Consider the following 25,638-nt stretch of genomic DNA (forward strand, 5'->3'; position numbering starts at 1 on the left):
TTTCATGTCATTATGCTGTTATTTTAAGTTATGTGAGGAATGAGGATATATTGCCATATGAGACGTTCATTTTATTATCGTCTGCAAATATATAAATAGTAGGAAATGTATAATGTACAACCATGCCTGTCACCTATATTTTATTTTCAAAAGTTATCCTGCTAATTTATATTTATGATATATGTGGAGATAAATAGACTATTCATGTGTCCTAAACATCCTTTTGTGAAAAAACAGCAGGCTATTATTGTTTATTGGGGAGGTGCTTTTCAACAGAAAGTGTCAATCTCACATTATCATTTGATACGCAAAAGCAGCGGTTAGCAACGCACTGCAAACGGAGTATGTGTGAAAGCAAAACGGATGCTTGACGGATCACACCGCATACGTACTGCAATAAGCCGTGCACACGCACTGCATACAGAGTATGTGTGAAACAGGCGTATGGTGCCCACATCGAAGATAGGCTACTTAAAGGTGCAGTGTGTAAATTTTAGCGGCATCTAGTGGTGAGGTTGTGAATTGCAACCAACGGCTCAGTCCACTGCTTACCTCTTGCTTTTGAAATACATAGAGAAGCTACGGCAGCCGCCACCGGACAAACATGTCATCGTTAGAGACAACGTAGTAAAAAGGTTTGTCTGTTAAGGGCTTCTGTAGAAACATGGCTGCAGAAAATGGCGGCTTCCATGTAAGGGGACCCTCTGTGTATGTAGATAAAACGTCTCGTTCTAAGGCAATTAACACATAACGGTTCATTACAAAAAGGTCTTTATACACCCATGATAATATAGTTTTGTATATTATTTTGCATTTCTTTCAAGAGATCCTTCTAAAAATTACACACTGCACCTTTAATAGAAGTCTAGAAACAAAGTATTATAGCCATCACTTATCTCAGTAGGCTACAATATGTTAATTAGATAAATGAATACAACTTACTGTATAGTTTAATAAAATAATGTATTTTGATTATACAAATAAATTACGACCTAGTGATTGTTTTACTGCTGACCAGCTTAGGGAATCTCGACTAATTCAGCAATAGCTTATATAAATAAGCTATTGCTGAATCAATATATTTTTGGGTAGCCTATTTTATGCCTAGAGTTAGTCAAGGAGGTTGATTCTTAAAACTTCCTTCAACGTTTAATCAATTGTGTATAATGACATGTTCAATGCATGTCAGATTCATAGATTTGCATAATTTAAAGTTCAGGTTTTAAAGTTTGGGTCAACCTGTGGCACAGCTTTAAAGCTAAAACTTATAAAATCTTATCAGAGGCCCAAAATGTCATTGAAACACACCAGTGGCGTTGCTGTCATCAGGATTAAACGTGTTACCCCTCGAACCCCCCCTCCCAACAGAGCCTCCCCACAAAACAAATCCAATCCCAATTTAACCCCTGTTTATATATATATAAAGAGTTTGGTTCCAAAACGCAATAAACGCCATTTTTGAAAAAAATGAGTTACTGCCAGAATCGGTATTATATCAGGTCAGTATTATAAAGTAAATTCTTAATTTTATGCAAAATCCAATTTCCGCAGTGTTATTTGTCATCTTTTCTCCCTTTTTTCCCAAAATGCAATAAACGCCACTCCCCCTTTTCTACAGAATGCCATAAATCCACTCCTCCACAGATTACAGCGCACCTCACGCAATGTAAACAAAGAATGGCGGCGCGTTGAGTACACGGAATCCTAGTTTTCCTCATCTACTATGAACTTCGTGATCACCAAACAAACAAAAACAAAATAATACTTTGATAGCATTGATAAACTTTTCTGTGACGGGAAAGAAACGTAAGCCATCAACATGTAATAATTTACGCAGAGGAACTCGGGAGACGGGTGCTTGTTTGGCCGGGACGACAGCATCAAGTTACTGTCATGATAACACATTGACCCCAGGGGATCTTATGAAAAACTTTCCATAATTTTACTCAGTCAACGAAAATCGAGCAGGACCAAAAAATTTTACAGCTGATCGCTTTGAAAAACGTTAAGCGACGACGTCAAGTTTAACCGATGACTTCTTAATATCACAAAGTAAGTGTTTTGATTAATGACATTAATGTTTATATTTTTAATTTGTGTGTACAACTAGTCAACTAAATGAATATAACATGGCAAAGATGAATGCACATTTATATAGGCGATTGATTCAATAGATTTATAGCATTTTTAATAAAAACTTGTCATGGATTTATTGCATTTTGTGGAAAAAATAATCCGTTTTTATAATAAATCTTTAAAAATCAAGTTATGGATTTGAATTTTTTATGTTTTTATAACCTAAAGATGCTATGTGAAAGTTTGTAACAGAAAATAGTGGTTTTCATCTTGTCACTTTCTTGGTATAGAAAACACGTTTTTACCGAAATTTGCAACCCATCCTCACCCCATGTCGTCAATATTTGACGACACTTGACCATTCGTCAATATGTGACGGGGAGGGTATACCTTTCGCGTCATTTTTTGACGAACTGGGGACTTCAATACTATTACGTTCGTTGCATTCTCTTTCCTATTTTCTTACCATTTTCGCGTCGGTTTAGGGTTAGATTTACATAATGACATCCCTACCCAAACCTAACTCTAACCCCAACGCCAGGTGACAACTGTCGTACCTAACTCTAACCCCAACGCCAGGTGACAACTGTTTAATTTCGCGTACACTGTTTAATTTTGCGTAATCTAACCCTAAACCAACGCGAAAATGGTAAGAAAATAGGAAAGAGAATGCAACGGACGTAATAGTATTGAAGTCCCCAGTTCGTCAAAAAATGACGCGAAAGGTATACCCTCCCCGTCACATATTGACGAATGGTCAAGTGTCGTCAAATATTGACGACATGGGGTGAGGATGTGTTGAAATTTGTCAAAATGGATTTATTGCGTTTTGGAACCAAACTCTTCATATATATATATATATATATATATATATATATACTGTATAATCAATTTTCCGAAATCGTATGCTACCTCGATCTATGCTCTAAACTGTCCCGTTAATACGTGTTTCCCGAAATGTTAAGTATGGTTCCTGGAGAAGTGGGTAGTAGTATTGCATGCTATAGTTCACTCCAAAATGGGCTAGTGTTGTCACTGAACTTCTGCTTGACTTATCAGACAAACTCAACGGAGCAGCCCTGAAATTAGCTGCTGGCTTCTCTCTTTCTTTCCTTTTCTCTGCATGTTATTTGTTTTGTGTGTTGTGCTGACGGCAAGGGCAATCCTGGTTGTGGTAAATGAAGACATGGCAAATTGATTATATATAAATTAGGGTCACAGTTGTATTCAGTCCCATTTATACGCAAGTCATGAGAATGGATTGAATTAGGGTCTAATCACACCAAACACACTTTAAATGCCTGGAAACGCAAGGCGTCACACTGCCTTTTTAAAAAAAACTGGCTTTTATATTGCTAGGCAACCACCGAGTCAGCTGTCTTGTCAATCAAATATTGAAGCGTGAGCGTTCTTTTGCTGTTAACTGTCATATTAGCAGAAACTTTAAAAAGAGGGCGCTTGCTCTGACCTTGTTTGAGGGTGAGAGGTGTACAAACACGCAGGAGAGAGTGAGATAGTGGAGTCCGGTTCTTCACAGCAACTGTAAACTTCCCTCACCACAACGTAAGGCCCGCCTCTCCCCTCATACAATTGGACAATGAAAAAGACGGGAATGACGTCAGCTGCTTTTCCACTCTCAGCGCTCCTTCAAAAACGCCTGCTGCGACCGACGGCAAAAACCGCAAGGCGTTCGACGTGCATAAACAGTGTGCAAATGCTCTCTGCCCTTAGAATATCATTCAAAAAAGGCGCCTGCAACTGCCATAAACGCGTTTGGTGTGATTGGCCCCTTACCTTAGTTTTTAAATAGAAATACAAACACAATCATAGTAATGGAAAAACACACAATCTTTTAGTATTTTTATTAGGGCTGTCAATAGATTAAAAAAATTAATCTAGATTAATCGCATGATTTCATGAGTTAACTGCGATTAATCGCAAATTAATCGCACATTTTTATCCATTCTAAATTTACCCTAATTTAACACTTTTCAGGTTTTTAATATTCTAATCATATATACATATATAGATGCTTTATGCAAATGTATGTTAACAACAGCCTGTTTACATTTTTAACAGAACCATCAAGCCATTGTTTTGTATATGAATTTTCCTTTAAGAAGATTTTTCTTTCTCCATTTTTGTTTGCTGCTGCATCATTTGTGACCTGTGCTGGCAAGTTGAGTCGGAATTAGCAAATTTTAAAAAAATAGTGGTTCATATTTTGACATTCTCTATTAAAACATAGAACAATGCATGATTTGTTGAAATATAACAAAATATGACAGAACTACACCTGTTTAAAGTTGAAAGAGTCAAATTACCACAAACATTTCCACATCCATACATTATATTACCACATCAATACCTTAAAATCACTGGTAAAACTAATAGATTTAGCACACACAAAGCAAAAACATCATCAATGTATGTTCAACTTTTTTTCCTTTTGTTTGATTGACATTGAGACAGACTGCTTAAAATCTAAGTGATCTAATATAATGTTACACATCAGATAGTTTTACCCAACAGTTAACCAAACATTTACTTAAAACATAACAGATTATAGAGCCTACCTGCGTGAATTCTTATCAAAACAGATATTTGTAAAACTGTAATTTTGTGTAGATGTCTATATATCCGGGTCGCGCACTCGCGCGTCTGTGTGCACGCGCTTCAGATATCAGTCGGTCAGCGTGAGGGGATCGCTTTTGAGTCTTGTCGCTCTTAATAACTCTTTAACATTAATCAGGTACCGAACTTTATCTCTCTTAATGACTCTTTTAACATCAAGCAAGTCCTGCAGTCTATTTTCTAAGTCATGCATAAAAGCGAAACCAAAATGAATTGAGCCGCATCTTTGTATTAGATTAAGCATTAGAGGACGGTAACGTTACACCTCTCAGACGTATAAATAAAGATCATATCAGATGTCCAACGAGCATTTAGAGCATTGGATTTGGTAGACGATTTGCTTAATGTTCTTATTTCTATGAAAACCTTTTACTCATTTAGAGAGAGTCACATTTGTCTGCGTCTCTGTTCATTCAACTATATGGGCTGGACCAAGGGTCACACAGAAATTGCGCGTTGCGTTAATCTCCGTTAATAAAATTAGTGGCGTTAAAATGAATTTGCGTTAACGCGTTATTAACGCGTTAATTTTGACAGCCCTAATTTTTATATATCATGTCATGTAGGAAGTTTATTTAAAATAGCCTAGGCTATTATTATATTATTATACCTGGTAGGTAAGGCCGTTTCAGCATAAAAACCTTTCAGCACTACTCGTCGCAATTATATTTTTACTAATAAAAATTGAATTAAAGGGGCAATCGGTAGGATTTTAAGTGTTTTATTAATCAAAATCAATGTCTTCATTCATAAATATGTCCTCGTTGGTGTCAAATGACCTCTGCCAGTGATCTGACTTTTGTTTGTAAGCTTAGAATTTCTCCTCTTTCCTTACATTGAACGGGTAAGTCCAAGGAGGCATCCATATCGTTCCGCCGTATTGATAAACTATAATAACAGAGAGGGACAAAAAGCACTAGCCTACCAACGCGTTTCCACAACGCGTTTTCATTCAGAACAAGTGAACCAGCTGCAACGGACAAGGAGATCAGTGATTACATAACGGCTACGGTAGTTGAAACACGCATTTGGAAAGGGGAGGAGCTAGTAAGCACTGTTCGTTTGAATGGAAAATACAATTCCACCACTAGATGGGGGTAGATCCTATTGAATGCCCCTTTAAAGAGCTCTACAATTCAGTTGTTATTAGAATACAATTGCAGAACTCTATAATTCAATTAGAGAGCTCGGTAATCAAAATTGTTACTAGAACATTTTTTATTATAGAGCTACAATTCAGTTGTTACTAGTAAAAATACAATTGCAGAGCTCTATAATTCTATTAGAGAGCTCTACAATCATAATTATTACTAGTAAAAATTTTATTAGAGCTCTTTAATTTAAGTAAAAAAAATTATGACGAGTAACGCTGGCTACATTAAAAGATAATTCTGCTTCCCAGGTAGGGCTGCCCGATTGTATTCCCATGTAATTGCGATGTGGATTACATTTCACATCAAAGTTTTCAAATGCTTTTTTGAGGTAACTGCATATATTATGCTCCACGCTTTAACGCGCTGCATGCCCATCCAAGCACAAACATGTGAACTAATGAACAATGAAGGGTATTTTACAGTAGCTATTAAACACACATTTATAATGATTTCATCAGGCTTCAGAAACACTTAAAAAAGAACACAAAGAATGGCCTCTTGGCTACCGTAGTTGCAACCCTTGCGTCATTACAAAAGGGTGTTCAATGCATCACTGTTTCTGTTTAATAAACGTTGTGCAACGTTTTGTCGGGGCTGAACGCAGCCCTGTTCATTCATTGTTTGTCGTTCGTTGTTTGATGTTTCGTGTTTAGTTTCTCCTGTAATGTTTAAAAAAAAAAAAAGTACAGTATATAAAAAATTTGCAAAGCATAGCCACATAAGCATTGACGGGGATCGAACCCGGATTTCATTTTAAAATAAGACAATATATTTAAATTTAGTTTCTGCATGCGAGGATTTAATCCATAAGGACTTTCCAACTATTTTATGGGTTTGTTTATTGCAGCAGTATTATAATTTTCAGTCAGTAGTTTTCATACATTTTTATTAAAAATTACCGCTTTCTCTTTAACTTTGATCGATTTGATCCACGCACGACCTCTAGGGCTGCTCAAGAATAGCGTGCACGCGCAATTATCTTGACTAGGGAAATCTGGATCACATTAGTTGGATTGCGTAAGTTTCATTTGCCTTTTTTGAAACCGCTTTAGCCTCGCCTCATTTGTTAGGTTAATTCAAGTCGAGTTTGTAACTTTAATCCTTGCTTTTCCAAGCGAGTTTTATGAAATAGCCCTCATGTTAAATATGACAGATAAATAAAACAAAATTGTCGTTCAGCAGCAGGAAAAGACTGCAGATAGCCTAAATTATTTTATCAACCATTTGATACATTTAAAATATATTTATGGGCCATTCTACCGAATTGGTGCAAATTGACACTTCAAAACTTCTTGAAAAAAGTGTGTTTTTTCCTGCAAGCTTTGTAGTCATAAACATAGTAGAACATCTAAGGAACACTAATCTACTGATTGGACACTTTAGTTTCCTAGCATGTTTTTATACAGTTTCGAAATGTTTTCTCTCTCCCAAAATTTGTCACTACCGAAACACAACAAAATTTGATATAAAAATTAGGTTTTTAATAGCCTATTCTGATTTTCTTTACATTAACCTTCTAAATATATTTTTTACATTTTTTTAAAGACAGTGTCATGGTTATATTGATTAGAAATATTATTTTAACAAAACTATGAAAGTGGTTCATCAAATTAAATGCATTTTGAAAGCAATATTTCTCTGTAATTGCCATACATGCACTGATACAGTTTTCAAATTTAAGGATTCATTAGTTTAAATTTTTATCTAACTAAATAAAATTATGTCATCTTTTCTGATAACAAAACCTATTTTATTTTTTCAGAACATTATTTGTTTCGGTCGTGACATCAAATGTTCGGTAGTGACGACCATATTGGATTGTCCATATTTTGTGTAAAAAGTAATTAGTTAGTCAAAAATGGTTGGCATTATGCAGTCAAAACATACAGCACAAAGAATATCTAACGCAACACCACATAAAAGCACTTTGCACTGATATTACGCTGAAGAGATGGCGGATAGTTCAGACCTTGAAGGGATGCAAGATGCTGTGTTGATTTTCACATCTCTTGAGAAAAAGATGACATAATGTATGTCCATATAAAACTTCAGGCCCACAGTATAAACTACAGAATTTGATGTGTGTGCACCCATGTCCATCTGTAATGTTGGTGTACACATGTGTGCCTGTTTTCCATTACACATTCTAACTTTTCTAAACCTCCTTACCTGATTCTCTTGTTGCTGAGTTTGACTTTTTTGAGTTTGAAGTAAATTTAATTTTTTATTTGATTTGAGGTAGGTTGAATACATTTTCATATAAAAGAACTAGTGATAGACAGATATATCAGCCGATTTTTGCGAGTTTTATGTGCATTGGCATTGGCCGATTTGTGGCTGCTGTGTTCACAGAGTTTTTCCGGCATTATTTACAGACAGAAATATAGTTTTTTAAGTTCAATAAATATTACTTTTTTAAATTGAGACTTATAAAAATGACACGATGATGCCAAATGTTACAAGTAAACTAAGTGAGCAAAAGAAGTATCGGCTAAAGAAAATAGGCTCTCTCAGTCTGTCCGCTTTACTTTCATCTTTCCGTCTATGCATGTTGGTGATTCCTCTCTCTCTGTAGCTATCTCTACAAATTAACCAAAGATATTTACATTTACACTATTAGTGTGAGCCTGCCCTGTCTACACTTAACAATGACATGTCAATTTACAATGATACTGATGTCTGCTATCTGTTATGTCATTTATATAAAACACTCAGTCAAAGTCCCGCTAAATTAGCGCAGAAAGTTTTCCTAGAGACCAGAGGTAGAATCATATAGCCTATATCAATAATGAGTCAAACTACTACTGTATGAATTAATTAAATTAATCTGGCCTAGTTCATTTTATCTTAATCAAATCACGTACAACATTACAGAAATATGACTAACAAATTATTTGTACTGAAAAATAATATATGTGCACTTGAAAGTTTCTATTTATTTATTAAAATAAAGAAATAAGTGTCATTTTGTCACTACCGAAACAATCACGTCACAACCGAAATGTCAACAAATGTTTCGGTTGTGACTGTTTCGGTAGTGACGATTTAAGCTAACTTTGATCCTACTGCTAAGATGCTAATCAGTACGTAGTTAGCTAGCACAGTTCTCAACATTGAAACATGAGTAAAACCTAAATGACCAGTAGAAAAAATAAAAAAAACTAAATTAATCATTGAAAACGTGTGATCGGTAGTGACATTCATAAATGTCACACACTGATTTCCAAACTTTTGATCACATTTACTTCAAAACCATGGGACTGATCTAATCACCATGTCACCACAAGGGAGAGAGGCACAGACAAAGTTTTTGGTTCAAAATGGAGGGAAGTGGCTTTAAGCATTATTATATTATTGACCAAACTATGCAATGTTTCGGTAGTGACGTGAAAATGCGGGACAGTGTTTTTTTTACATGATTTTACATGATTTTTACTGAAAATATCCAATAAATATATTTTTGGTTTTAATTAACAAAAGTATTCAAAATGATACTTCTTAAAACAATGATAAAAAAAATTACAAAAATTATTTCATATTTTTTTCCTATGGTGAAATTCAGACCTTGGGGTTTGGGACAACCACCTCTCAATTGAAAGCACCATATAAACGATGATATTTTATATATAAAGCCTGCCGCTACCTCAAATATTACTTTGGGTTTTGATTGCTATTTGCTTATATTTTTTTATTATCAAACATTTTTCTACATTAATGCTTTTTAAATTAGTTTTTTGGTTCCGGGACAGCAATTTGCACGAATTCGGTAGAATGGCCCATATAGGCTACCCATGCTAGGACAAGATGTCTTACCAATTGCACCACAGCTCACCACATCGACACAAATTCTAAATAACGACCATGGGAAAATGTTACGCAGTAGGCCAAACACGCTTAAAACCTGCTCTGGAAAATTTCCAATTTAACCTAACAAGGCAAAATTAAGATGGGGCACAACAAAATTTATCTTAATGTTAAAAGGTGCCTGATATGAATCTGTCAGGATTCTGCCATAATCTTGTTTGGTAATTATATCTAGTTTAGTGTGGCAGAGTTCTGACAGTACTATGTTTTGTGTGGGAAAGCGTGGTTTGGGTATTGTTATATCAGACCACGTTTTTCCCATGTCTTTTCCCATGAGGTTCTACATCTCACCGCCCATGCATTGAAGACACTTCCTTGCTGATTGTCTGTTTGAGCATTACAAGTCTCTATCCACCATCTCATCGGCTGTGACGCTGCCGAGTTGGACTTTGTTATTGGAATACTATCTCAGCCAAATTTGACATTGCTCCATTGGAAACCTACTTCGCGCTGTCCAGTACTGTAAGCGCTGTCCAGCGATTGTCCTGCTGATTCAGTCACTAACTTTGTTCTCTCCCTCTGCCACAGCTCCGGACTGTTTGCTGCTATTGAGCAGCGAGTCCCTTTTGGGTTGGTGGCCGTGGTCCAGTTCGCTGCTTAAATCTCCACGGCGATTTAAGTTCCCCTGTCCTCCCGGTCCCTGTGGCTCCCGTGACGCGGCGCTCACGCAGTGGCGGAACTAGACTTTTTTTAATGGGGTGGCCAGGGGGTGGCCATAGCTACTTTAGGGGGTCCATAGTCCATTAAAGAAAATGACATGTAACCATGTATCAAGAAAGCATAAATGAATCTTTTGATCGCATTAGATGTAAATATAATAAGGGTGAATTTTAAATCGTTCTACTGTATTTCTTACATCTGATTTACTGTCTGTTAAAGGGATTCACCCAAAAATGAAAATTCTGTCATCATTTACTCACCCTTATGTTGTTCTAAACCTGTATTTTATTTTAATAAACACAAAAGAAGATATTTTGATAAATGATGGTAAGCACACAATTAATGGTATATCCATTGAATTCCATCATGTTGTTTTATTCCTACTATGGAAGTCAATGGTTAACAGCTGTGTGCATCATTTATCAAAATATCTTCTTTTGTGTTCATAAGAAAAAAGAAATTCGTACAGGTTTAGAACAACATAAGGATGTAAAAATGATGACAGAATTTTCATTTTGTAAACTATCCCTTTAATGAAGCAAAAGATCAGGAAATCTAAACTCCATGATAAACCTTAAACTTACTTCAAATAGCAGAGCTCAACACAAAGGATGTTTCGATTAATCTTTATTTACGAAGATACAGAAGATGCAAAAGTTTTCTTTTTTTTTTAATTTAATTAACTTTAATGACAGAGAGACTTTAACAGGTTAAGCTAAGACCGAATGCAATAAAATGTTTATTCGTTTAAGACGTACAGTAACCAAATGTTTAGTATGAAAATCACCAAGACAGCTATTTTGACATTATGAGCATTTGTCCGTTTAAGCCAAAAAGACGCGAATATGAAGTCGTTTAAGCTCTGGCTGTGCACGCGCACTATTGGAAATGCGCGTCGCGCTTTCAAGTTCAATGTGGCAATCCAGTCGAATTAACAACCATACAGTAGCCTATAAAGATCACGTCAAGAATGAAAACATGGTGCTGGGTTTTGTTGTAAAAATAATTGTCAATCTTAGATTCAGTCCACAAGACAATTACCACACTTCCAGCATATACGGTGAAAATAAATCATGTAGCTAGTATTAGCAAAATGTACGACTTCACTTACATTATTTTAAAGATTCCAAGCATTATGTAGACATGACATTTATCTTCTGATGGTAGGAAAAGTATTCGTTAAGTAACAGTAATTTTTCTGAAGCGTTTTTGAAAAGACGTCACTGATGGAGAGATAACAGAACGCGCATTATGTACACTCTTAAGAAAAATGGTTCTATATAGTACTAAATAAGGGTTCTTCAGCTTGTAACAATAGCAGCACCCTTTTTGGTACTATATAGAACCCTTTTTTAGACAGTTCTATATAGAACCTTGCCTTAAAAAGTGCTATATAGAACCTTAGTGGTGCTATAAAGAACCTTTAATGTATCAGATGTCAGGGAGTTATTATATTCACTTATTTTTACTTTTTTGCCCATTTTAAAATGTTTAACAGTTAAAAATAAAACCGCAAATACTTTTATTTACCAAATACTTTTATTTTGTATCATTTGTGTTTATAATATTAGACATTAACAACAAATATAAACATATATATATACATACACAAAAGTAGCTCAAAAAACTCATTTTTTTATTTAAACAATATCACTTTTACCCTTTACCATATTATTTTACATTTTAACCATATCACTACAATTGCTCAAGTGAACAGGTCAGATAAATACATTTTTAAAATCACTTCAATTGATTTCCAACTACATAACTAATCAGTTACTTGTTAATCATTTTATAGGTGCACAAATATTTGGCTAGCAATGTTATACACTCTCTTTAAATGGTTGTTTATGTAATCTTTGTGAGTGTGTGCGTGCGTAACTGATATATATATATAAACAATAACAACTGTTTGAGTGAACAGAGCCCAACTTGAAAATTTATGAACAAACACAAAAATGCATGCCCTTATTTAAGACTGGCAGAGAAAGTTGAAGACCCTCTTCACTGACATAGGAAGAGTTTTCTCTTCCTTCATCTTAAAGACAAATCCCTCAAGGAAAAGCATAGTCTTTCTGAGTCCCTTTGGGTACTCTATTCCAAAGACAAAATATGTACAAAAGAGAAGGCTAAGTGCTAATGATATGTCCGCACAATCCTCTACGATGGTTTCGCTGTCCATCACTATTTTGATAGATGTGTGACTCAGTGGTTGTCCCTCTCTGCAGCTGATCAGGATGTAGAGTGTTACATTGTCAGTCTGCATAGAAATATAGAAATCTAAAATTAAAAGATGAGACTACATGACATTAAAAGATGAGACTACATGACTACATGACATTTTCTCCTATAATAATTAACATAAAGATAAAAAAAATCTCCTGTTATGTTTTACAATAATGAAAGTAATAATCAAAGCTTGAAAAGACATAAGTTTAAGTTATGGAAGACTTGGGTGAAGACTTTGGTGAACTTATTCCCTGCCAGCCTTTATTTTAAAAAGTTGCCTGCTAGCATTTTTTGTGATTTTCACAAAAGTTTCACAAAATGTCTTCCAAGAAAATGTTCTTCTATAAATATATAAACATACAATATATCAAATGAAAGAACAGACTCACTGCTTCAAAAACAAACAAACACACAAAAATGTTTCATCCTATCTTCATTTGTTCTCTTTTTATAACCTTTCAAATATGGGGTAGGTTTTTTCAAAAATACCAAATTTTGTGCAATAAGCTCAAACAATTGCAATTTTGTAAAATACTTTTGTTAGAGATGATCAAAACATACAGAGATTTTTCAATGTTGTTAAAATCGCTGATGCTTCAGTTTTTATAATTTGGGTAAGAGCGTCACCTAGTGGATAATAGCGGAATTATAAATTACAATAAAAACTCGTCAGGAAAGCGTTATTGGCGGGGAAAGAGTTAAAATAATGAAAAATATTCATTTTATATATTTTTTATTTAAAGCAACACCAAAGAGGTTTTTTTACCTTAAAATAACGTTTCCAAAAAAGTTTCAGTGGTTCATCAACACAAAACAGGGTGAATGGCACTTTCACATTCGCTTTGCAGCCCTCTATCGGCCAAAACCGCACTAAAGAAGTTTCCAACCGTCGGGTAGCGGTCCTGTAGTTCGAGTGAAAACTACAAAAACTTGCTTTACGGCAGACCTACAATCCAATCAGAGCCAGCTATGCTGCAGTATTTACAACAGTGGTAATGAACAATTACGCTTCTAACCTGTAGGGGGAGCAAAGAGCCAGAGTTCTTTAGTGTTGCTTTAAATCACAACTCCATTAGACCAGACATTAGAATTGTTCTGTGTAAAAGCCTAAAGCAAATGCTAAAAACTGAAAGACACAAACATATTTGATGAAAATGAAAGTACAATGAAAGTATTTTTATGTATCGTGCATCACTTACTTGCTTAGTGGAGAACAAAAAAGAAGAGTCCTCATTGAACAGACCCGGAATGCATAGTACTGCTGCTTCCAACTGCAAACCTATGACACAAGGATTAAAATTAATATTATTATTATTGAAAAGAGGGTACACAGTTTATTAGGTAAACACTTCAAACACTAAATACGTTTTACCTCTTTTCACTGGTCCCTCATTATAGTCCATAATTTTCTCATTGCACTGCTTGGCCAATTCGGAGTGTGTAGCCAACAGGGGGAGCTTCTCAAGTATTGCAGGAGCCATTTTGTTCAGAACTGTTGTGACTTGTTTATCCACATCCACTCTTGAAATGTCCTTCATCTCTAGAAGAAGCTTTTTCAAACATTATACATTAAGTTCTTGTTTTAGATTACAATGACAAATGAAAAAGGGTATGCTTCTACTATTCCAGTTCTGTAATCTAATTAGACAAGCAACATTTCAAGACTACTATAAGGGATAGTTCACCCAAAAATTCTGTCATACTAACCCATCTGTTGTTCTTAACCTGTATGAGATTCTTTATTTGGATGCACACAGTTGGCATTACCTATTGACTTGCATAGTATTTGGTTTTTCCACTATGGAAGTCAATGGGTACCATTCAATTGTGTGCTTACTATAATTTATGCAAATATAATTTTGTGTTCAATAGAATAAAGAAACACAAACAGGTTAAGAACGACATGAGGGTAAGTAAATTATGACGGAACTTTCATTTTTGGGTGAACTGTACCAATGCTCAAGCATTACAGAAATGTTGAACTTAAAGGGATCTTTAAGTTCAACATTTCTGGGATGCTTGAGCATTGGTACAGTTATCACTTAACTAGTCTGTACTCATAGCTTTACAGACATCTAAATAGTATTAGCAGAGCAAAAACGAAAATATAAGTTAATAGATAGATCACTCCTGTTTTAAGAACTGTAACAATATTTTGTGCTAAAAAATGGGCATTATTCATTATTGACACAATTGTAAAAACATACCATTCTGGGCATTTTCAGACAAGTAAATTCTTGAAGTATGTCTCTAGTGGAGTGAGTATGTTCTTCTATAGGCTTTTGTACTCAGAAGCATCTTTTCTGGCAGTGCCATGTCAGGCCGAGACTTCTGAATTTCCTCTGCCATGGCATTAACATCTTGCATGATATTCATTTCATTATCTGCGTCATACTCTTCTTCCTACAATAAATTAAATTATTGGCACAAACACAAATGTTTAGACAATTATAGGGAATTGTGATAAAAAATGCATAGTGATAAGACAACAACTGATTTGCACATAATGATTTTAAGTGCTGTGTTTACGGTTTAATTACTTTGTTAGAGCAGGATTATGAAGGCTTTCAACATCTAGAATCTAGATGAATGTGCAAAGTACTAAATGTGACTACATGTTATATCTGTATCACAAACATTATATTATATAAATGTACTAACATATTTACCAAAATGTATAACTGACAAAGAAAAATCAAGAACAAATAGCATTGACCTAAACACTGTATATTGCATATATACTACTTTATACAACAGTTCTTTCTGGTTCTCGAATCTGATTGGCTAAGAGCTATACGATATTGTACTGATAACGGCACTGAAACCGCTTCACCTTTCGTATTATTCCGCCACCTAGTGAATGGAGGTCCTAAGCAGGCTCATCTCTGAATGGAAAAACACAGACGCGCTGTGTGAATCACTCTCCGTGTGTGTGTCTCATTAGTTTACTAGCTCATAAATCAGTCTGTGAATCCCCAATCTGAAGTATTATTCCGTCAAAGATCAGCGCTTTTGGATGTTACGTTAAAGTTAATGGGAGAAATGTCTTGTCACATCGTGTGGACGCTTAACACTTGGAAAGAGGAATATAAACACTCGTTTTTTTCTGGAGCTATATCTTTTATCAGAACGCGAAAACACAGTGGAACTGCAGGTAAGCCCCGCAGCTTTTAAATGTGGACATTGATCATTTACTTTATCGTGACGTGACTATTAAAACATGTTATGAGATATCGCCACTGGTATATTTATAAGCAGCATGCAAAAACATCTCTCTGACACTTATAAAAAAACGTTTTGTATAGTACTGACAAGAACAAAGTTTAATAATAATAATCGAGTGCTCGTATCGCGTTAAGAATACATGAGAAAGCAATAGTAACGTTTCACAAGTATAGTTTTATTAACTTTTACCTCGCGCCAAAACAATAACAACACAAAAGACACTAAATATGAATAAAAAAACAAGTACAAGTTTGATCATGACACCAAATACTGCTGATTTGATCTCATTTTGACGATCATCATAAACAAACAAGGCCAACATGAGAGCCAGGGGATCCCTTTCAGAAATGTAGCCCAGAGAGGGCGGTGGTCAGCGGGGCGAGTGAACACTGATGCCCGCTCATGCTTTGGTTCTCATTTGTACCGAATCTCACTAAGCAAACGTTCAAACAGGCGCTATCTTTACTAATCGACTGCAGATTTAAATATAATACAGATACATTCTCGACTGAACTAATCTTAAAACTACACTTTGTGACCAAGAAACAGTAATATAAAGAAACGGCTTTTCCGTCCATTGAGTTGTTATGAGCTTCAAAGCAGCCGAAAGTTTTACCTGTCATTCTGGCCGCCCTCAAATCCGTGGCGGAAGAAGTAGTTCTCAAACAAAGAGGCTTTTAAAATAACTCCGTTGTTGTTTTCTAGTTTTCGTTTTTCAAACGTGTGCCGTCGAACTGTTGTATAAAAGCAATATCGCTCTCGGAGTCGTGTGATATAGCTCTATATCATCACGGCTGTGATTGCCTCCGGCACTCGGCCTGCGGCCTCGTGCCTCTGGCCTAATCACAGCCGTGATGATATAGAGCTATATCACACTCCTACTCGAGTGATATTACTTAAGTATAAACCTACTGTTCGCCGCCTTGTAATTGTGTGGCAAGAAACTGTCTCCGGTGCACGTTTTCTACCACAGCCTGGAACTCCAAACTTCGCTTTCATTTTCTCTACTTCCTCATTATAGATAAGTGGAAGTCTCTCCTTTTTAAATTTATTTTTTAAGGACTCAAGCAGGCCATCCTGACAAAAAGAAAATACATAAAAGTACTTGCTATGTGGGTTACATCATTTTGCTTAAAGGGATAGTTCAGCAAAAAGAAAAGTATTTTCTATTTTAATCACGCTCATGTCATTCCTAACCTGTATAACTTCCTTTTTTTCACAAAAGATATTTTAAAGAATGTTTGTAACCAAACAACATTGGCTCCTATTGACGTCCATTGTATGAACACAAAACCACTGAGACATTCCTAATGTGTTTTATGTTACACTGAACAAAAAGTCATACAGGTTTCGAGCTACATGACAGTGAATATATGATTACAGGATTTTTATTTTGGGGAACTATGCCTAAAAAAAAGTAAAGCACAATCACATATCAGAAAGATAGAAATATGGAAAGAGAAAAAGTATCATTTAAAAACTTACATAACCCGATCCAAAGTTTTCTTTAAGGCAGGGAAATGCTGTTATCAAAGCAGACAATGATTCGACATACTGTTGATGGGATGGATACCTGACAATACAATATGAAGTAAAATAGCGTTAGCTTAAAATGCATTTACATAAAATTTTAAATCTGGTTTAATATTTAAATCTGGTACCACTATGCAATTTAAAGGGAAAAAAATATTTTACTATGTTCTTCCCTGAAAGACGAAATTAATACATCTCTTTTCTCAATGTTTTCCCTTAATCATTGTACATGTTAGCATTTAGCTTTTCATTCATTAGGATCCAAACTGGGTATTAATTTGTTTACGTTGAGGGAAGAACTGTAAAATATTGAAAACTTGACAGTTACATCACTTTCACAATCTTACTCTAATTATGTTATATAAACTGATAACCTGTAAAGACTTTTTTTTTCAGTTTTTTTTCATGTGTGCATGTTTTTGTGTTTAAAAGATAAATATAAAGGTAAAAACAGAAGTTTAAAGTAACTGTAGTGTTTAGTAATAAAAGTCTGATCTCAACTTAAGTTGATGGAAAAGCTGCAAAATTAAAAACTCTTGTTGCATTTACAGGTTCAAAACTGTATCTAAACGCTACCATATTAAAGACTCAAATGTGGACTGACAACATTGCTCTGGTGCTGTGTAAACATGGCCTGTATGTAGCAGCATGTGTATATCTAAATATCCATTGAAGAAAGAAATCAATTATTAGGCATTCATAAAATATGAGAAGATAGCCATAACAATTTCATGTTTAGGTTAATGAACAAAACTATCACTTACATTGTTCTAACGCTGAGGTGTTCAAAAAGACTCTGAATTAGAACTGTTCTCAGTTTAGACTTTTTGGGACATCTGAGAACAGGGTCTCTTCTCTCTAGTGCAGCCATCAAGATTGGAGGAAAAGAAAAACATGACGACTGGCCTGCTTGAGGCCTGGTCAAAATTAAATGTTCTGGCATTGACCTAAGTTACACACAGAATAGAATAATGTGATTAGCAACAAGTAACAGGTTTTGGTTTACAAATTCAGGTTTTGGTTTACAAATATAAAAATCTAAATATATACAGTAAAGAAATAAAGCTTAACCAATTAAGTATAGCTTAACAGGGATTTGCTACTTGTTTCCACTCAAAATAGAAACTTACCCTTGTGTGGGTTTTCTCTTTAAGTTTATCAAGCAGGTTCATAAAAATTGTCTGCTTTTTGATAACAGGTGTTAGTCGCTCTGCCATTCGTTCTGTGATTACTTCTAAAGTTGGGCCATCAATCTCATGCTCTGAAGAGACAGAAAAAAAACAGTTGGAATATTGAGAATCAGTGACTTAGGCAAAATAAATAAAATAACTATAGAATGTTTTCTCACAGGACGATGTTGTAGTGAGATGTACAGATTATCCTTCATGTCTGAGTAGCAGTCAAGTGCATGGTAGTCTACTTCATCACCAGGATTAAGCATGATCCAGTAAGCAGTTGATTTTACATTATAAGCATGCAAATGCTCAGAAAAGGAGTTACTCAGGAAAATCCTGCCACAGAGTTTCCACTCTTCCTGGATTTTCAGAATGTGAATGAGCTTTAGAAAAACTGGGATTTCCTCAGCATGTACCAGGTCAAAAATGAAATAATCACCGACTTTGTAGCCAACCCTATCATGCTCCAGATGCTTAGTTTCCCAAACTGATTCAAGCTCAACATTATTTTTTTCTTCAATAACTTCCCTGAGTCCCAGTGGGAGTGTGCATAGAGGAAGTTCTATCACAGAGCCTGGAATTGCTTCAGAATTAGGAGTGCAGTTAGACTGGGCTTCCCAACACTGTCTCATCTGATATCGTTTTGCAAGGGTTTTCGTTATGTTTTGATAGTTGTTGACCACAGATGAAAGTCTTTTGAAATAGAGATGTTTGGCTTCATATCTTAGGCACCAGTGTGCTCTTAATGGTCCAAAATGTTCAATCAAGCGAGGATAATGCACCAAAAAATGAATCTTTGGTGTAAAACTTTCTGGGAAAAGTTTCTGAAAATTTGAAAGAAAGTCTGTAATGAGACCTCTTAGATGACTCAACCAGCTCTTTCCTATGACTGGTGCAAGAATTATGTCACATACTGAACGGAGTAACAGATAAAGATTCCAGTAAGCATTATTCTTCGGTACAAAACTACCGATAAGGAAAGGTAGAAGTCTGAAGAGTGTGAGCCTTTCAACAGCTTTTCCTGGAATTGCACTGTTTTGAAACACTGTTGGTTTCAACAACACAGGTCTTGTCTTGATGTAATTTTGTCCGAAGGAGAATTCCTCCATTTGTTTGTTGAATTGTTGAAGGGTAACAATAGATTCCTGATGTAGCTTATGCAAGACAAGTTTTAGCAATTGTGGAATTACACCCTCCAAAATGTCATGCATTAAATCAGGTGGGAAAGACTCTGTTACCTCAAAAGAAGGTATCTGCATAAATGGACAATGTCCAATAACCCCATAGAGAGATTTAGCCACTTCAGATTGTAGATGTTGACTATGAGTGTCTGGGGATCGTAGAGTACAGAGCGTCTCATCTGTTTTTTGAGCCATTTCATTGTGGTGACACAGGCAGTAACGGCAAATGAAACCATGACTGAAACATTGGTTAAAGCCAGCCAATGCATGGGCCGACAAGTTATCAGCTGATACTGAAAACAGTGCACCTTTTCTTGTGTGGTACTCTTTGTCTATTTCAACAGTCACTCCATTGGTTTCTAAATGCTTAAGATCACGGATGAGGGGCTGAAGTAGACGTTCATAACCATACTTTTGCAACAGCTTGTTTTTGACAAGAATGGCAACATGTATGTTCTTCAGTTGGGACCTGTATTTCAATGGTAAATTGCCAAGAACAAAGTATATACAAGCTATTTTGTGAAAAAGTTTTTTTGAACCTAGACAGTTTGTGATTTCAAACTCATCTGTATATAGCTGTAATGTCAACAATTCTTCAGGGGTGTGACGACTGAAAAATTTGTGTTTTTTAAAGAACACTCCATCAGAGAAATCCTTTAAATTGTCTGTATCTGAAGCATCTTTTTCCTAGAGAGCATGAAACACTTCACTTCTCTGTACAACCTTTTTAAGGACTTCAAGAATAGGAATATACTGAAATGTTTCCTTTTTTCCACTTGGGTCAAAACCTAACACATATTCGATTGGTTCAATCAAACCAAGTTCCTTAACACAGTATCGTTCAAACTGATAATCTGAAGCTACGTGGTAAAAACACTGTCCAAATAGATCTTTTTCAAGCAGAAGCTTAATTTTAGCTTGACAATCTGCCTGTATCCCTGAATCAGATAGGAATTTCTTTAGAAGGTCTCTGTACTGTTCACTGAACACTCCAATCAAACTTTTTACCTCATTGACAACACTGTTTGTCACAGTCCTCGAGACAACATGCTGCTCTTGAAGCTTTAAACAAAATAAAGCAAAATGTCTCTGTATATTTTGAGTAAATTGTTCTGAAAAGGAGTCAACAGAAACAGTTTCATCACAGTCCTCTTCATAGTCATGTTCTTCTGGTGCAATGTCCAAATCATCATTTCTTGTGCAGTGTGGAGTCCTTTTATTGTGTTTACGAAATATGTGCACCCGGTAAGAGCTTATTTTCTTGTATACGTTTGGGCAACCAAATATGCATTTCACAGAGAAATTTGGTTTGCTTTCATGAAAACATTGCAGGTGTCTTAAATACTTCGATATTGACACATTCTTTATAGGGCAAAAAGTGCATCCGTAACTTTCCATGTCTTACCGTTGAATGTATCACAAAATTCGCCTAAACCATTGGTTTGAAGCCAATGGCAGACCTGGACAACAGTCCAATTTTTGAGATCTTTGCTCATGATCCACCTACAACAGAGATAAAAATAAAGTAATTAAACTGAGCACTTTGTCCGTGTAATCTATGTTTTATAAGAACACTCAACTTTAGTTAACAATATTTTTAAAAAGCAAAATGTTTATGTGCGGAGAGTGTAAACTTTGAAAGGATGATTTTTACGTTAACTTAGCATTAAAAAAACACATAACCAAGTAAAATTGCATCCTGTAAACAATGTATCATTATGTGTTAAGACGGAAGAACAGCTGATCATAGCTGTACAGGAAAACCCAGAGCTGTATAATCTGTCAAGACGCTATTATTTTGACACAAATACACGAAATAACGCATGAAGACGTACTGAGTCTATGGAGAGTGTGGCTCGTGGTTGCTTTGCAACGAAGGAGGCACCGCGGTTTCCACGCAGTTTTTGACGTGAAAAGTTAACTGTACCATCATACGCAGATGTCTGCATAGATATTTCGCATGTTGAAAGTTTATTGAGACCGCGGTTTGGCCGTTCGTCCACACGCAGACGCAGTATCAGGTCCCTGAAACTTAACCTTTTTTAAAACTCGTACCAGAGCAAAGATTTGCAGAAACTCCGGTGGCAGTGCTGTTGTGTTGCTGGGGAAATTGGAGAATCTCGCTGCGCCCCAAACCGCCTACTTCCATACTATATAGTAGGCAAAGAGTACGAGAAGTAGTGCTTTTCGCCTACTATGTAGTATGGAAGTACGCGGTTTGGGACGCAGCGAGAGTCTCCAGAGTTTGACGCTGGAGGTTGCGCCGTTATCCTTTTGGTTTTACGTCAAATTGTGTTCCGTTGCCTCTTTTGTTTACATGTGCAACAGCAAACGTAGCCAAAATATTGCTTATAATAACTGTGCTGACAAAGCTTATCTGTATGCAGATACATGTACAATTATCCCATTATATTACAAAACAGAATGCAATGCAATACTATTCAGGTCACATTTTGCAAGCTTCTGAATACCCGTGTGTGTGGACTAACGTTAAGCCTTTGTCAGACTTTATGTCAGCGCGGACACAAACAAACACACAAAACTTACATTTTACATCTTCAGTAACTTACGGTGTTCTCTAAACTGACCTTTTTAATTATTTTTAGTAAAATGTCCGTCTCGCGTCAGTTCACTCTCTTAAACACGAGCAAGCCTCACATAACATCAAAATATTTAACCTAAAATATGGTAATTCAACGGTAAATGCTTAATGTTATTTACACAGGGTTTATACAGAAATCCTTAAGTTAAATTGACTACTTTTTACTACCTTTTTTACTACCTTCAGAATATTTTTTAAAACCATCACGACACTGAATTGCAAGAGTTAATCAGCGACCTTTCTATTATTTACACAGATTTTGACATATATATAACACACAAAAAAGAATTAAAGTGAAAAAAATTCTTCTGACTGAAATATTTTTCAGGCCAAGTCATATTCCTTTACCTAACACTTTATGTAGGCGAGACCAATAGCATTTTAAGGGGAGATTTTTTTGCCATAAATTCCATATTGAAGTCTCATGTGGCATATAGGTAGCTGTAGTTTGCAGGGCATTTCAGATTAAGGCGAAACTGCTAAATAACTCACTATACTGTATAAAAAGAAAACATGAATATCACCACCTTTAATGAATCTTTGATTAATTATTTATTAATTGTAAATGTATTTATTTTAGCATTTACTAATCATTTTTTAATCAAAGTTGAAACTGTTAACATTAGTGAATGCACCATGAACCACCATCAATTACTGTAATGACATAAACAAGAATTAATTAATGATTATATACTCTATATTTTTCATTGTTTGTTTATGTTATATAATGCACTTACTAATGTGAACAAATACAACTTTTTCATATCATATTATTCAGTACACATAAACAAATAATCCAGGGTCTGTTCTGTTCACACAACAGCTTACAGTTACAGCTCTAATACAGTAACGTTATGTATGAATTAGGGCTGTCAATAGATTAAAAAAATTAATCTAGATTAATCGCATGATTTCATGAGTTAACTGCGATTAATCGCAAATTAATCGCACATTTTTATCCATTCTAAATTTACCCTAATTTAACACTTTTCAGGTTTTTAATATTCATATATACATATATAGATGCTTTATGCAAATGTATGTTAACAACAGCCTGTTTACATTTTAACAGAATTACTAGCCATTGTTTTGTATATGAATTTTCCTTTCAGAAGATTTTTCTTTCTCCATTTTTGTTTGCTGCTGCATCATTTGTGACCTGTGCTGGCAAGTTGAGTCGGAATTAGCAAATTTAAAAAAAATAGTTGTTCATATTTTGACATTCTCTATTAAAACATAGAACAATGCATGATTTGTTGAAATATAACAAAATATGACAGAACTACACGTGTTTGAAGTTGAAAGAGTCAAATTACCACAAAAATTTCCACATCCATACATTATATTACCACATCAATACCTTAAAATCACTGGTAAAACTAATAGATTTAGCACACACAAAGCAAAAACATCATCAATGTATGTTCAACTTTTTTCCTTTTGTTTGATTGACATTGAGACAGACTGCTTAAAATCTAAGGGATCTAATATACACATCAGATAGTTTTACCCAACAGTTAACCAAACATTTACTTAAGACATAACAGATTATAGAGCCTACCTGCGTGAATTCTTATCAAAACAGATATTTTAAAAACTGTAAGTTTGTGTAGATGTCTATATCCGGGTCGCGCACTCGCGCGTCTGTGTGCACGCGCTTCAGATATCAGTCAGTCAGCGTGAGGGGATCGCTTTTGAGTCTTGTCGCTCTTAATAACTCTTTAACATTAATCAGGTACCGAACTTTATCTCTCTTAATGACTATTTTAACATCAAGCAAGTCCTGCAGTCTATTTTCTAAGTCATGCACAAAAGCGAAACCAAAATGAATTGAGACACATTTTTGTATTAGATTAAGCATTAGGAGGACGGTAACGTTACATTTCTCAGACGTATAAATAAAGATAATTTCAGATGTCCAACGAGCATTTAGAGCATTGGATTTGGTAGACGATTTGCTTAATGTTCTTATTTCTGTGAAAACCTTTTACTCATTTAGAGAGAGTCACATTTGTCTGTGTCTCTGTTCATTCAACTATGGGCTGGACCAAGGGTCAAACAGAAATTGCGCGTTGCGTTAATCTCCGTTAATAAAATTAGTGGCGTTAAAATGAATTTGCGTTAACGCGTTATTAACGCGTTAATTTTGACAGCCCTAGTATGAATATAAACCCTGAACGAGTAACTCGAGTCAAACTCGTGTAGAATTCGCACAGGATGTCTGTAACCATAGTGACAGTTGTTAATTGAATGACTGTACCTTTATCAACAAAATATTATGTTACAATAGAGGCAGCGCTGATGTGCTAGTTTGTGCGCAATGTTTCTGCTGTTTACTTTCTCTTAAGACCTAAATGGTCGTGTTTATATGAGGATATTTGCAAAGACGGGATTTTTGAGGCATATGTGTTATTTAAGGCCAATAAAGCGGCAAAAATACGTACAACACAAGCTCAATGAGAAACGAATGCGCGGCTAGCGTGCTTCTCTGACACAGAAACAGCGGACGCACTGTTGTTTGTGTTTGAATGGCTTAAAATCACCTGTTTTTAAACGGCTGTGCTTAAATATATGTTACGTTTTTGTGACCACACGCAAATGCAACTGCAAGAACCGACAGGTGGATGACATCAAAGTCCCGCGAGAGCATTTCAGAAGCAGTCTCCTCTTATGATTCCTCGTCAATCGCTCTCAAGGGATTTGGATGTCATCTGCCTTTTGGTTGTTGTGGCGCCACATGAAGTTTACCCACGAGTTAAACAAACCCGTTGTACCAGCCACTTGCTATATCAGCATAGCATTAAAAAGCGTGCTGCGGAGGATCAGTAACGTGAGGGATCATTTAACGTTACCCCCAAAATACAGGACCCTTTACGTTAGTAATACTGTGCAAAGACACGCAATTACCTGTTTGGTTTTCTTAGCCCACGAACTGAAAGGCTTGCCAGTCTTCATCATTTCGCTAAGCCAAGTCAATCGTCTTTTACACCTTTATCAATCTTCAAAACATCGGAGCCTTCCTGCATTATAAGTTTGACCATGCTAGCTGAAATAAACTTTTACCTCAGTTTAACGTGATACAGTCAGAAAACCCGGAGTGGATCCGGTCCGTAGTGATTACAGAACGCTTACAGCGGAGAGAGGAACGTGATTCGGCTCCACTCCAGGCTTTGATCACATCCCAGAGACGAAAGATCTTTGATTATTTGCCCAGATATGCAGGTGATTTGAACTAATTTCAAGGCATCATAACGTTACAAAAAGCAATCGAAAATATACTACCTCGTCAGTTGACGATTAATACT

General features: G+C 35.6%; 1 protein-coding gene across 1 annotated transcript; it reads right to left on the reverse strand.

The window, feature by feature from the left end:
* Positions 1-11,794: 11,794 nt before the first annotated feature.
* Positions 11,795-25,406, reverse strand: LOC129447505 (sterile alpha motif domain-containing protein 3). Its single transcript, XM_073873851.1, is given in 10 exon segments — positions 11,795-12,648; positions 13,817-13,896; positions 13,990-14,167; positions 14,825-14,879; positions 14,881-15,020; positions 16,755-16,919; positions 17,328-17,415; positions 18,140-18,311; positions 18,502-18,636; positions 21,137-25,406. Coding segments are annotated over 10 exon segments (1,392 nt in total). The 5' UTR covers positions 21,228-25,406; the 3' UTR covers positions 11,795-12,360.
* Positions 25,407-25,638: the final 232 nt, after the last annotated feature.

Source organism: Misgurnus anguillicaudatus, chromosome 12 (genome assembly GCF_027580225.2).
Source record: "Misgurnus anguillicaudatus chromosome 12, ASM2758022v2, whole genome shotgun sequence".
In the NCBI taxonomy this organism is placed as follows: Eukaryota; Metazoa; Chordata; class Actinopteri; order Cypriniformes; family Cobitidae; genus Misgurnus; species Misgurnus anguillicaudatus.